Source organism: Ictalurus punctatus, chromosome 11 (genome assembly GCF_001660625.3).
Source record: "Ictalurus punctatus breed USDA103 chromosome 11, Coco_2.0, whole genome shotgun sequence".
Classification (NCBI taxonomy): Eukaryota; Metazoa; Chordata; class Actinopteri; order Siluriformes; family Ictaluridae; genus Ictalurus; species Ictalurus punctatus.
The window spans coordinates 1,603,803-1,616,257 of record NC_030426.2 but is presented as its reverse complement, the minus strand read 5'-3'; the positions used below and the strand labels follow the sequence as shown (position 1 = coordinate 1,616,257).

Below are 12,455 nucleotides of genomic sequence, written 5' to 3'. Positions count from 1 at the left end.
CCTTTGTCCATTTGATCCTAAAACATACGGTTAAGGGCAAGGTCCTCCAAGAAGGTCTCACGAAAAACAAAGAAGTGCTGTAAATGGCTCAGTGATGGCAAAGTGATGTTGAATTCCTCACCCTCTGGAGAGAAAGAGACACAATGAGATGATTGTGTGACCAATAAAACAGCAGGCTGGTTTTGGCTATTCTATGTCAGTCATTGCTGTTGGCATGTGTCTGTGTGTCAGTATGTTTAACTTTGCTTTTGTCTTTATATGTGTTTTCAGTGTGTATCTCATCTGGTTCAAGAGTGTCATTGTTTAATCGCCTGAGGTCTCAGACAGTCAGTACACGTTACCTTGCAGTGGAGGGTGAAGCTTTTGTGGCTAGTGCCAGACAATGGACTGCTTTTACTGTCATTCGAGGTCTGAAAGATTTTCTCTTTTTAAAAGCTTCAAAAGTCTGCAAATATTTCCAGGACACATGACCATAGTGGACTTCTAAAACCTAAAGTGCAACGAAAATATCTCATTTCTAGTGTGGATGAGTTTCAAAATCATCTATTAGACTCAACCTCCAAAATAGCAAGATGTTTGGAAAAACAGCATGAAAGAAGCTCATCTTGCAGAAAAAAAAAATCTGTTTAGGAAAATAGAAATTCATCTGAGTTGTTTATTTTATATATTATATTATATTATATTATATTATATTTATTTATTTATTTATTTATTTATTTATTTATTTATTGTGAGCATGTACATATGTTGCTAGTACGTAGAAAAAGTGATGAATTTTGCAAAATATTGCAGTGGTCTGCAAGCCAACACTGATCATCCATTTTTCTTTCTTTGTCTCTTTCTCTAAAGTGGAGGATCAGCAGACAGACTGCAGTGATTACTCTATGTGTGAGAGTTATATCTGTTATGGCTGTGTGGTTCAGCTGGTATGCACCATTTCAGGAGTTGCACTGCCACCCATGGTATGCACTTTAGTTTGCTTCATTGTTTGTAATTAGACCTGAATAACACCTAAGACAATAGAGTAACTGCCTATAAACTGAACACATGTGACCACAAAAATGGTTTCTTAAAAACAACTAATCACTCATTATATTTCTAAGACATCTTAAGGGCCATTGCTGCAATCCTCAGTGAAGCTGCACATGCATCAAACCAAACAACATAGCACATTACTGATATTTTGTGGCTGCTAGGGTACATTGTATGTACACTACCAAATGGGGTACACTATGGGAGTAAAAAAAACAATATAGTCATGTGAAAAAATAAGTACACGCCATGAAAATTGTTGGCTTTTTTTTTTTTTGGTACATATTTGGACAAGCAAACATTTGATCCTCTTTGAAATAGTGCCTATTATTAAAGCTGATACACTCTGTCAAATGACAGAATTGAAATTTTGTTGTAATGTTCACAATTTAAAAAAAAAAAAAAAAAAAAAAAAAAAGATCAGTCACATGGACAAAGAAAGTGCACTCCTACATCTATCACGCCTCCAAATCTATAAAATTAGAATCAGATGTTCAAGCTTGGGTGCCAGTGATTAGAACCTGCTTAGGGAGTGCAGGTGGAACCTGTCTGATTTATACCCGTCTCATATCTAGCATCTGGTGATCCCTTTGCTATTGAGATTTGTGGTGTCATCATGCCAACCAGCATAGCACTGTGTGTGTGTGTATATATAAAATAAAACCACTGAAAAGCGAAAGTAATAGATAAAGAATAAAGTGCCTTTTCAGTTGTTCCAAGCCTGCCTCCAGCTTCCTCATTATTTGCCGGAACTGAGGGAGAGTGTCACAGACCTATTGAAAGAACACATCTCTTACTGAACTTACTTGTTGTCTCTGAATGTATATTGAATTATCAAATTTATCCAGTATTTCTTATTATAAGATTACCATAAACCAAATATAAGATCATTAAACCTATTTCTGGACATTATTTCTCATTTGAAGCTTATAGTTTTCTTATTCCATTAGCAGATACATTTTTAAAATTAGCAAAATTATCTGCCAACAGAACAAGACTATTTCAAGCATGAAATGAGCACAAATGGCTTGAAATAGGTTTAATAATCTTGTATTTGGTTTATTTTAAGAAAATAATTATAATAATTTTATTATTATAATTATTATATTTATTATAAATAATATTATTTTTTAATAATAATTAAAAATAATTTTGGCTTATAATAAGAAATACTAGATCAATTTGACTAGGTATTTCCACTTGCTAAAATGTCATTTTTGCAGTGAAATGCTTTTGGTTCAATACGAACTGAAGGAACTAGTTTGTGAATGATATGTTTGAACTGGGACTTGTCAGTCATGAATGAAATGAATGAACTGGTAATTGTCATTCATGAAAGAAATGAATGAACTAGGTGAACGAACGAGGATCTGCTGACTTACTGATGTCGGCTCGGCTGATATATACATGTCGTTCATTCAGTTTACCACCCTTTCAAAAAAAATGACAAAGAGGGCAGAAGAGCGCATTTGAACAGTGTGTAGCACTAAGACAAGCCTTATGTGTTTTTGTTGTGGTGTTCATAGCATAATCCGCTATACACAAATGTGTTCTTAGCATAATCCACTATACACAAATGTGTTCTTAGCATAATCCGCTATACACAAATGTGTTCTTAGCATAATCCGCTATACACAAATGTGTTCTTAGCATAATCCGCTATACACAAATGTGAACGTGTAAAAATGACGGATGGCTATTTTTTAAAATTATTGTTTCATTGAAAACTACTTCAAACACGTATGTAAAAATGTACATTTTTTCAAATTACATTCGTATCATCATTCATGATGTAACTTACAGAAAAGGTCACTGAACGAATTGGTGAGCGAATCTGAATAAATCTTTGTGGTGAATGGAATCAAAAGATTTGAGTCAGCGGGATGAATCAAAATTACCACCACTACTTGGAATGTTATACATTGAATATAGTGTAGGTTAAATGAATTTAGGCTCAAACCCTGGGGATAAGCTACAAGGTCACACCAAAGTCATCTGTTCAATGATGCTTGCAGGAGGACATACAGCTAAGGCATGCTATCATGATCGTTAGCAAAAAGACTTTGTAGAGACCCATTTCTGTTTGGCATCCTGTATGGATCATAAGTAAAATTCTTAAGCTACCCCAACATAAAAATGAGATCACAAGCTGTGCTTTTGGTGATGCATGGTGAGGAAAGGTGCCCTGATCCTTTCAGAAAGGCTGTGACAATTTTTGAACCACCAGTAAGATGCCATCCCTCATGGATGGGCTGCACAGGGCTCTTTAGCAGTTAGTGGGCATTTCCTGTATTGCTGACCCCCAGGGTAAGATGCCTGCTAGAGGTGTGAGGACATGGCTTGGATTGTGGTAACCACTGCTGAGAAGTATATTAGCACAGAGCTGCCCTGCATCTTGGCTTAAGTGTCAAACTGCCAAAAGTGCAGTTGTGATCAGTTCCATCACAGAGCGTTCAGAAGGTTCATGCAGAAAAAATCGCTAGCGTATTCCCTGTGCATGCCTTGTGTAAGGCAATGTTGTAAGACCTCATACGAATGTCATCAATATACCTGCATTGGGTGCTTATTCTCTGAGTGTAGTAGATGTGAGGCAATCGTAGCTCAAGAGGGTATCCAGGTGTTAAACAGCACAGTCATGAGGGATGAAACAGAATCAGTGAATTCTTCAAGTGGCATGCAAGAACATATATTTTTTTTTAATAGCAAACTCCTTTATCTTTTGATCTCAACCCCAAATTTCTTGGTCTGGTAAATGGTAAATGGTCTGCTTTGTTAACCTTAGTGGTTCCAATGTGCTTTACACTGTGTCTCATTCACCCATTCACACACACCAATGGTAGCAGAGCTCCCATGCAAGGTGCTAGCTTGCCTTCGGGAGCAACTTGGGGTTCAATGTCTTCCCCAAGGACATTTCAGCATGTGGAGTCATGTGGGCCAGGAATCGAACCACCAACCCTATGATATAGTAATGGATAACCTGCTCTACCACCTGAGCCACAGCCACCAAGTTACATCCTATCACTTTGAACAGGGACCATTAATGATCAAACCTTGTGAAATGACTTACCATCGGTGGTCTGGGACTTCAAATTCAGCTTTCTCAAAGCTATATACACAACATGGGCAAAAGTATGTGGACACTGGCCCATCACACCCATATGTGCTTTTTGAAAATCCCATTCCAGAGTTTGTCCCCCCTTTGCCATTATAATAACCACCTCTCTTTGGGGAAGGCTTTCCACTAGATTTTTAAAAATGTGGCTGTGGGGGTTTGCCCATTCAGCCACAAGAGCATTAATGAGGTCAGCACTGATGTCAGGCAAGGAGGCCTAGGGCACAGTTGAAGTAGGTCTTCAGTGGGGTTGTGGTCAGGGATTTCTGCATGCCATTCAAGTTTCTCCACTCCAACCTTGGCAAACTACATATGTCTTCATGGACCTTGCTTTGTACACAGGGGCATTGTCATGCTGGAACATGTTTAGGGTAAGGCACTTAGTTCCGGTGACAAGAAAGTGTAATGCTACAGCATATTAAGACATCCTATACAATTGTTTGCTTCTAACTTTGTGGCAACAGTTTGGGGAAGTCCCACATATAAGTGTTATGGTCAGATATCCACAAACCTTTAGCCATATAGTGAATCAAACTCCATAATTATGAGGTGATGTACTTAATCCATAAGTATGAGGTAATGAAAATTGTGAATAAAGTGTACTATTTTTCCTCTTTATAAGGTGATTCGTAAAGTGAATAAGCAGCATGCATGCCTGGATATAGATGAGCCAGTGTCCCAGCTTCATAAATGTGCATTTCAGCTCAGAAACAGCAAGCACATGTACCTCTGCCTCTGCAATGAAGAAATCTTCCAGTACCAGGTGAAAATACACTCAGAATGCACAAGAGTAAAGGCACATCTAATTTAAAAAATGCACATGTAATTATCTTATTTTAATGAATTAGAATCACTAGTTAAATATGTAACTGTGATGAACCACAAATAACTGTAAGGTATGATGAGAATCACCTAGATACCTACATAGACCTTTAACAGATAAATAAAATATATCAATGTATAATCAATTTACATGTATATATTTAACATTTGCACACCATTTCAGAACAGCTTTCTCCAAAAGCCATACAAGATCAGTGTACTGTTGGGTCCTGCCTTCAGTAGTGTTTGCTCAGTTGGTGATTCATTCTGGGGGGTCGAAACCCTCCAAAAACACCCTCTGCCAGGTGACCTGGCAGAGGGTGTTAAATCTCTCCTTCAATTTGAGAGCACAGATCTGCTCATGGAGCAAGCTGCCAGGGTGTTTCAACCACCAGCAAAAGCAGAACGGAACTGGTCTTGGGGCCATACATTGCTGAATTCAGGAATTTGTGGCAACCGGGGTCTGGAAAGATTGTACCAGCAAGCGTAGGAGAATAATCACTGTGACCACCATTATCAGTACTAGCATTCTCAACAGAAGCCAGTACTGCACATGGCAGCCTGCCTGAATCTGACTGGCAAACCTTGTAATGTCTGCCACACTTTAAGATGACAGAATGGCTAGTATTCTTAGTGAATCTAGTCTGCTTGTGTGGCCTGCTTCAGTGATAGGGACATTTATCTGAGTTCATGCAAAGGAGAGTGGATATGACCTGAATTGCCTGCTCCTTGGTGGGGGCATATAGGAGTCAGACATACTGTACTATATCAGTATGATGCCATTCGCCATGAGGGGAGACAAGATGGCTTGTGTGAAGCTCAAAACTACCTGTGTAGCTACAGAGAGGGTAAAAAGTAGTACTTTGAAAAGGATTGCCTGCCTTTGGAAAGCTATGGTGTTCTGCGGGGATGGGGAGATGAAAATAAATAAAATAAATCCACTGTTAAACAGTCCTGTGGTTACACAGCTTTACCTACATCTGACAACATTAACATACAAAAACAAATTGTCTAAGCAGTTTAACCATCTCAAATCTAGGTTTGGGTGAAAATATCTGCCGTTTTGAACAAGGAAGTACATTGTGTACTTGGTTTTGAACCATAGTTGTGAATTACTGGGCCTATCTTTTTGCGCTTCTATCTAGAAAAAAATCTAATTTCTTGAATCTGAGCAATGATTTTGGGTCTGAGATCAACAAGGTACTGACCCCCAAAAAGGTTGAGGACCTGTGGTAAAACTGCAATTTGTACTACTGTGACCTTGTCATCAGGACCCACTGATGTAGTAGGTGACAGCTGGGTGATCTTTTTAGCTGTAAAGTATCATGTCACCAGTCCAATGCTGGGAGTGAGGTGTTTGCTCCCTCACAGAGGAATCCATGACAGGACTCCTCCAATGCTAACAGTACGACAGATGACATATCGCCAGGGCATGCAAGTTCTTACCCCATTAAAAGGTGTAATAAAATCCTTGCAGTGAGGCTGTCACAACCAACATTATGGGAGTGGACCAAGTGTTGTCTGTTACCTAGCACCATCTAATCCAAATTGGGTTGCTGCCACAGTTCGCTTGGTAGGTCATTATCAGCTTGGATTACTGAGGCATGGCTATAGATATAGCTTCCTTTTCTCTCCCAAGAGGAGGATGACTAGGCACTGGGAGAGATCTGTTGAATGGTTGAATGAGCCTCAGCTCCTGAATCTATTATTTCAGCTGAATCACATCTGCCACCAAGTTATCAATTCCCCTAGAAATCCAGTCAGACTGCTCTCAGGGCTCATTCTTATGCATATCAGTTGATACTGGACATGGGCACTTTCAAACAGTGAGCATTTAGGCTGCAGGTTTTATCAGATTGGACTGTGAATCAGGGTCTGGCAGCAAAACCCTCCCTCTTGGCATCAACATTGCTGTGTGACTACAGTTCAGCAAGATGCCAGAGTCAGCCACTGTCTTTTGTAGATGTTTAATTCCCAGGCCATGAGCACATAGATGCTAGCATGAACACTCAACCCTGCTAGCAGCACAAATCCATAGATTTTCTAGTCAGCTAGATGTTGAAGATGATCTATGAAAAAAGGGAGCTAGGAATGAATAAAATTACATCACAGAGGCAGAATGGTATAGATTTTGTTCCAAATATCCATGAAGCCAGATGAAGAAAGGGAAAGTTCGATCATGTGTCAATTCATGATATTACAGATCTCAGGATTCATATGTTAACAAGGGTGAAATAGAACTACTAAACTAAATGTACTGGACTGCTCTGGTAAATTTTAATTAAACTTTAGCATTAGATTAAAAAAAATTTACAACTCTGACATATTTCTTAATGTGTTACTATAGCACAAGTTAACATCTGCTGCTTTTGGTGTTTGTTAATCTTATAGTACCTAACCCATAAAATTACAGCAAATTTCTAAAATGGAGAGCATCCCCGTAAGAAGTATGTGTGAAAACAGAATATCATTAGCTATTTGCTATAAATATTGTTGTTCACAGAAAATACATATTTTAACTAACTTCTACTAAGACATTTCAATTGTAGTATTGCACCGAAAATTTGCCTGCTCCTCTTGTATATACTGTACATATATAAGCTTTTTTGTATACTGTATATATGGTAAGTGATGCAGTGATTCTTTTATGGGCATTCTTCTTCAGGCTTCTCCATGTCCAAAGGAGAGCAGTCGAGAGGTGTTGAATGATGGTTCATGTTGGACCATCACTGGTACAGAGGTTGTTGAGTATACCTTCAGTGAGAGTCTGACCAGTAGCCCAACTGTCATCAGCCCCATCCCTGTCATTAATGGACTGGAGGTAAGATATAATCAATAATAATAAATGTTCTCATACCCTTGTAATAATTACAGAACTATTAAATGGCCTTTTTAAATATTTGTCCATTTATTTTGTTCAATTGTTTGGGGTTACTATATCACCAAAAGACAAAAGTTTAGTGCAATTAATTCATTAATTTGAAATAAAATATGTATAAAAAATTGAGTTAAGAAAAATAACTATTATAAACACATTATTAAACAACTGTTACGAAACAGACTGGAGGCGGATGCAGGTGCAGGTCACAGTCTTTATTACTTAAACCAGAAACAAATAAACAAACACAGGGAGCGCAGTCTCTACTGACTCTACACACTCTGGTCCCCTAGCTACGACCGCTAGCATGCTACACATTAGCACATACTGGTATACTTCCTTCACTTGGCGAACTAAACCAACTATAATACTGCGCGATGTGCGCAATCACGGGGGTGGGGGTTAACTAACAAACCTAATTAACTCAAAACATGTGCACCTGTGGCAAATCAGAGACAAACTTAACTCAATGTCCAAGCGGGAAGTGAACGAAAACAAAAGAGTCACGTGACCAGTCAGCGGCCGTACCGCAGTGCCCTCTGCTGGCCGTGGCGTAACAACAATTGCACATATAAATAACTTAAGACAATAATACCAAATAAATACAGTAATAAATGTCAATGCACTGTAACACTAGTTAACTAATTAACTAGCTATATATAGTAAAGTTCTAATGTTGACAAAGCCCCAAAATAGGTATTTCCTTATTGATCCTTATAAAATGATTGTCATGTCACCCACTTTCCCTATGAACTCAAACTCCTAGAATTCTATGCAATTACCAAATATCTACTTCCCACATGACCCACTTCACAGATCATATTCACCCAATTACTAACTCAGCATACCTGTTTGTAATCACATGCTCCCATTAAATGCCGGACTTTTTATGCGATCAGTATTCACTCCTAACAAAACACTAGAAGTGATTTAGTGCTTTTATTCCCTGATTGCTATTCTGTATGAACTACATCCATTTTTGTATACTTTTGATTCTCGTTTTGCCTTAGTTAAATCTGTTTGCCGATCTGTTTTGCATGTCTTTCATTTTCCTGATGATGACAATTATGTTCCTTAGCAAGGTGAAAGGTTTGAGATCAGGAAAAGAATTTCTTCATTGGTTATGATCATCTGAGTTGCTATAGTTCTGAAAAGAACTGTAGAGGATTGACATTTTGATCACCTGAGGGGTGAATATTTTTTAAATCAGCAGGCTGCTTGTGATAGCTAATAGTAATCAGCAAGAACTTAATGTTAGCCCAACACTTCTTACTCTAGACATTAACCAGTTAGCTATAATTAGCCACTAACTTTTTCACTAAATCCATTTCAACTACATCAACAAGTGGAAGCAAGGAAGCAGACAAACTGACTAAATCCAATGAATTGATGTTATGAAAAACTGGTTTTATTGTGAACATATAAAAAGTCATTTGTAAAGTAATTACTCAAGTAGTTCACCAGATTACTTTATTCAGTAATTTTATTACTACAGTAGCAGTACCTTTACTCAAGTCAGTGTGTTTTGCACTCTTTCCACCACTGCTTAAACACACAATGTTCTGCCTATTTATTAGTGCTGCTGAGTGTTTATATTCCTGAACTTTTCACCGGACACATAATGTCGAAGTTGATCTTTGGCCTACTTGGTTTTACTGGGGTTTGGATTAAACCCATTTAAGTGGCCAATCAAATAGGGTAATAAATATAAGAACTTGATATACTTAATGTAAGAATGAATACAATAGCTACGATTTTAGAGCCACTGTTCTATTTTGAAGGAAATTTCTGTGAAAGTTTAACTATATTGTAATTGCAGCCAATGTCAAGTGCTTTTTAAAACAGATCTGCTATTACTATATAATCTTTTCTCATGTACTGCAAATGGCTATTTGTTTAGACACTGCCAAGACATGAGGAAAAGCAAAAAGAAAATGTTAAATAGCTTTAAATACTTTTGACAAAGTAATCGCATTAAATACTTTGAGCAAGGTAGGGCAGTTGTGATGCACACAAGTATTTCATATCAAAATACAAACTGCACATAATTTTATTATTTTATTACATTTCATTATTACATAACATTCTACTTTTTATACCACCTTATATTGTTCCTCCTCCATTTTCTTGGATTCATGTTTGACTAATTCTGTGTTGTAGCTAAACGGAGGAGGCCATGTGGCCATGTTAGAGCTCCATGGAGAAAACTTCAGTCCTTACCTAAAGGTCTGGTTTGGAAACATGGAGTCTGAAACTATGTTCAGGTAAGGACTCACAGCAAACCATTAAAGGCATTTTGACTTGTGAAACTTTGACTTGTGCTACATTCAGAGATATATAGCAGATGGTTGGCCAAAATAATACCATAAAATTTTTGAGTAGTTTTTTCACAGGTCTCTGTATATTGGTAGGTGCTAGTTCTAGAGTCACTGAATTAAAATTTTGCAGATATACTTTTGAGGCCATGTGGCCATGTTAGAGCTCCATGGAGAAAAAGGCTTCCAAAAGGGTGCTAGTTCTGTGAGATTCTCGGGCCATCTTGCATGCACTGCTCTTTTAATGTCTATCCACAGATTTTAGATAATGTTTAAGGTCAGGGAACTGTGAGGGCCATGCTAAAACCTTCATCTTGTGCCTCTTGAGGTAGTCCATTGTGGATTTTGAGGTGTGTTTAGGATCATTATACTGTTGTAAAAGTCATCCTCTTTTTATCTTCAGCTTTTGTACAGATGGTGTGATCTTTGCTTCCAGAATTTGCTGGTATTCTTTTCATTCTTTGCTGGTATTCTATTCATTCTTCCCTCTACCACTGAAATATTCCCTACACCACTGGCTGTAACACAAGCCCAAAGAACGATCTATCGCCCCCCATGCTTAAAAGTTGGAGAGGTGTTCTTTTCATGAAATTCTGCACCCTTTATTTTCTCTAAACACACCTTTGGTCATTGTGGCCAATCTTTTCACTTCATCAATCCACAGATCTTGTTTCCAAAATCCATCAGGCTTATTCAGATGTTCATTTGCAAACTTCTGACAGTGAATTTTGTGGTGAGGATATAGGAAAGGTTTTCTTCTGATGACTCTTCCATGAAAGGCATATTTGTGCAGGTGTCACTGCACAATAGGATAATGCATGATATAAACAGGGTTGGGAGGGTTACTTTAAAAATGTATTCCATTACAATTATGAATTACTTCATAGAAAAATGTCACGTAATCCAAGTATCACAATATGAAAGTAATTTAATGGTTATTTTTGGATTATTTCAAGGTCGCATATGTAAAAATAAGTCAAGTGAAACACAATGTGATCTAAAATACTTTTATTTAGAGCTTATTTTGGAGCTTAAAAACATGACCAATGTTTGGATTTGTTTTAATAAATAAATAAATAAATATCACTGTCCCTGATGTGGGTAACATTACATCACAAAAGCATTTCAGAGAAGAAATATTGTTCTAAAACAAAAAAGGGTGCCTAAGAGTTTTGCACAGTACTGTATATAAAATAACATACCATCACCACTCTTCTCTCTTCCTGCCAGGAGTCCAAGGTCTTTGCTGTGTGTCGTACCTGATATTTCAGTGTTCGGTGAAGAGTGGCGGTGGTACCGGCAGCCCATCACGGTCCCTTTGTCTCTGATACGATTGGATGGGATGATCTACAGAAGCTCATTCACCTTCACATATACACCTGAGCACAGCTCTTTCTCTCAGCCATCATGTGTTTCTGCTGAGAGAACTGCCAACTCAGACACACTCATTGACAACATTCACCAGGAGTTCACCAGAACCAATTTTCACCTGTTCATGCAGAGCTGACAGATACTTAGGGTAAAACACACAAAAAACTAATCCTAACTTCACAAACCCATGTAAGATGTTTTGGGCTGGTCTATTCCAAAACTAAAATGCATAGTTTTGTGCCAGTGAACAGGACATTTGTGGGAACATCACAAAAAAACACACCAATAACACACTGTTCTCAAGATCGATTAAGCTGCAAAAAATGACATCTTAGCAAATGGAAATACCTTGAACATAGTAAAATTTAGGTAGTATGTCCTATTATAAGATTACAATAAAGCAAATATAAGATTTGTCACGTCAAATCACAGAATTGATGACAAACTCTGATTCCCATAATGCACATCTGATTACAAACATGGACACCTTGGACTACAGCACCCACACGCCACATTCAATGTCACGATCATAGTCACCTGATTACTGACTGCATACACCTGGACTTAATCACCACTATATTTAAGCATGCTCATTCACGCCATTAACACAACAAAGTGTTCATTCATTTCTGTGTTTACACCTGATGTACCAAACCTTCTGTTCATGTTTGCTGATTCTAGATTTGACCCTTGATTGTTTAATTGTTTTGTGATTCTTACCTTGCTCTTGGATAATCTATTTGCACATCGCCTGATCTCTTGCCTGCCTTTTGACCTTGACCTCTGCTTTGCGATTTGGATTTGTTTGTTGTTGCCAGTTCTTTTAATAAAAAGTATTCTCTGCAACTGTTTCCGTCTTTACTGCCTGACTTTGCCGTCAACATGGAGGCAATGGGAATGTTTGGCAACAGCCGATAGCAGCGCA

At 37.9% G+C, this 12,455-nt stretch overlaps 1 protein-coding gene across 2 annotated transcripts in view; it reads left to right on the top strand.

Annotated features, from left to right (window-relative positions):
- The window catches only part of rbpjl (recombination signal binding protein for immunoglobulin kappa J region-like), a 25,169-nt gene extending 12,714 nt beyond the window's left edge, over positions 1-12,455 (top strand). The window contains exons 7-12 of one of the 2 annotated variants that reach the window (XM_053683600.1): positions 271-408; positions 850-962; positions 4,767-4,907; positions 7,632-7,787; positions 10,005-10,108; positions 11,390-12,455. In XM_053683600.1, the coding sequence (XP_053539575.1) occupies positions 271-408; positions 850-962; positions 4,767-4,907; positions 7,632-7,787; positions 10,005-10,108; positions 11,390-11,666 (929 nt within the window). In that variant the 3' untranslated portion in view covers positions 11,667-12,455. The remainder of the gene's footprint in view (positions 1-270; positions 409-849; positions 963-4,766; positions 4,908-7,631; positions 7,788-10,004; positions 10,109-11,389) is intronic. The other variant, XM_017479167.3, reaches the window with a different exon arrangement.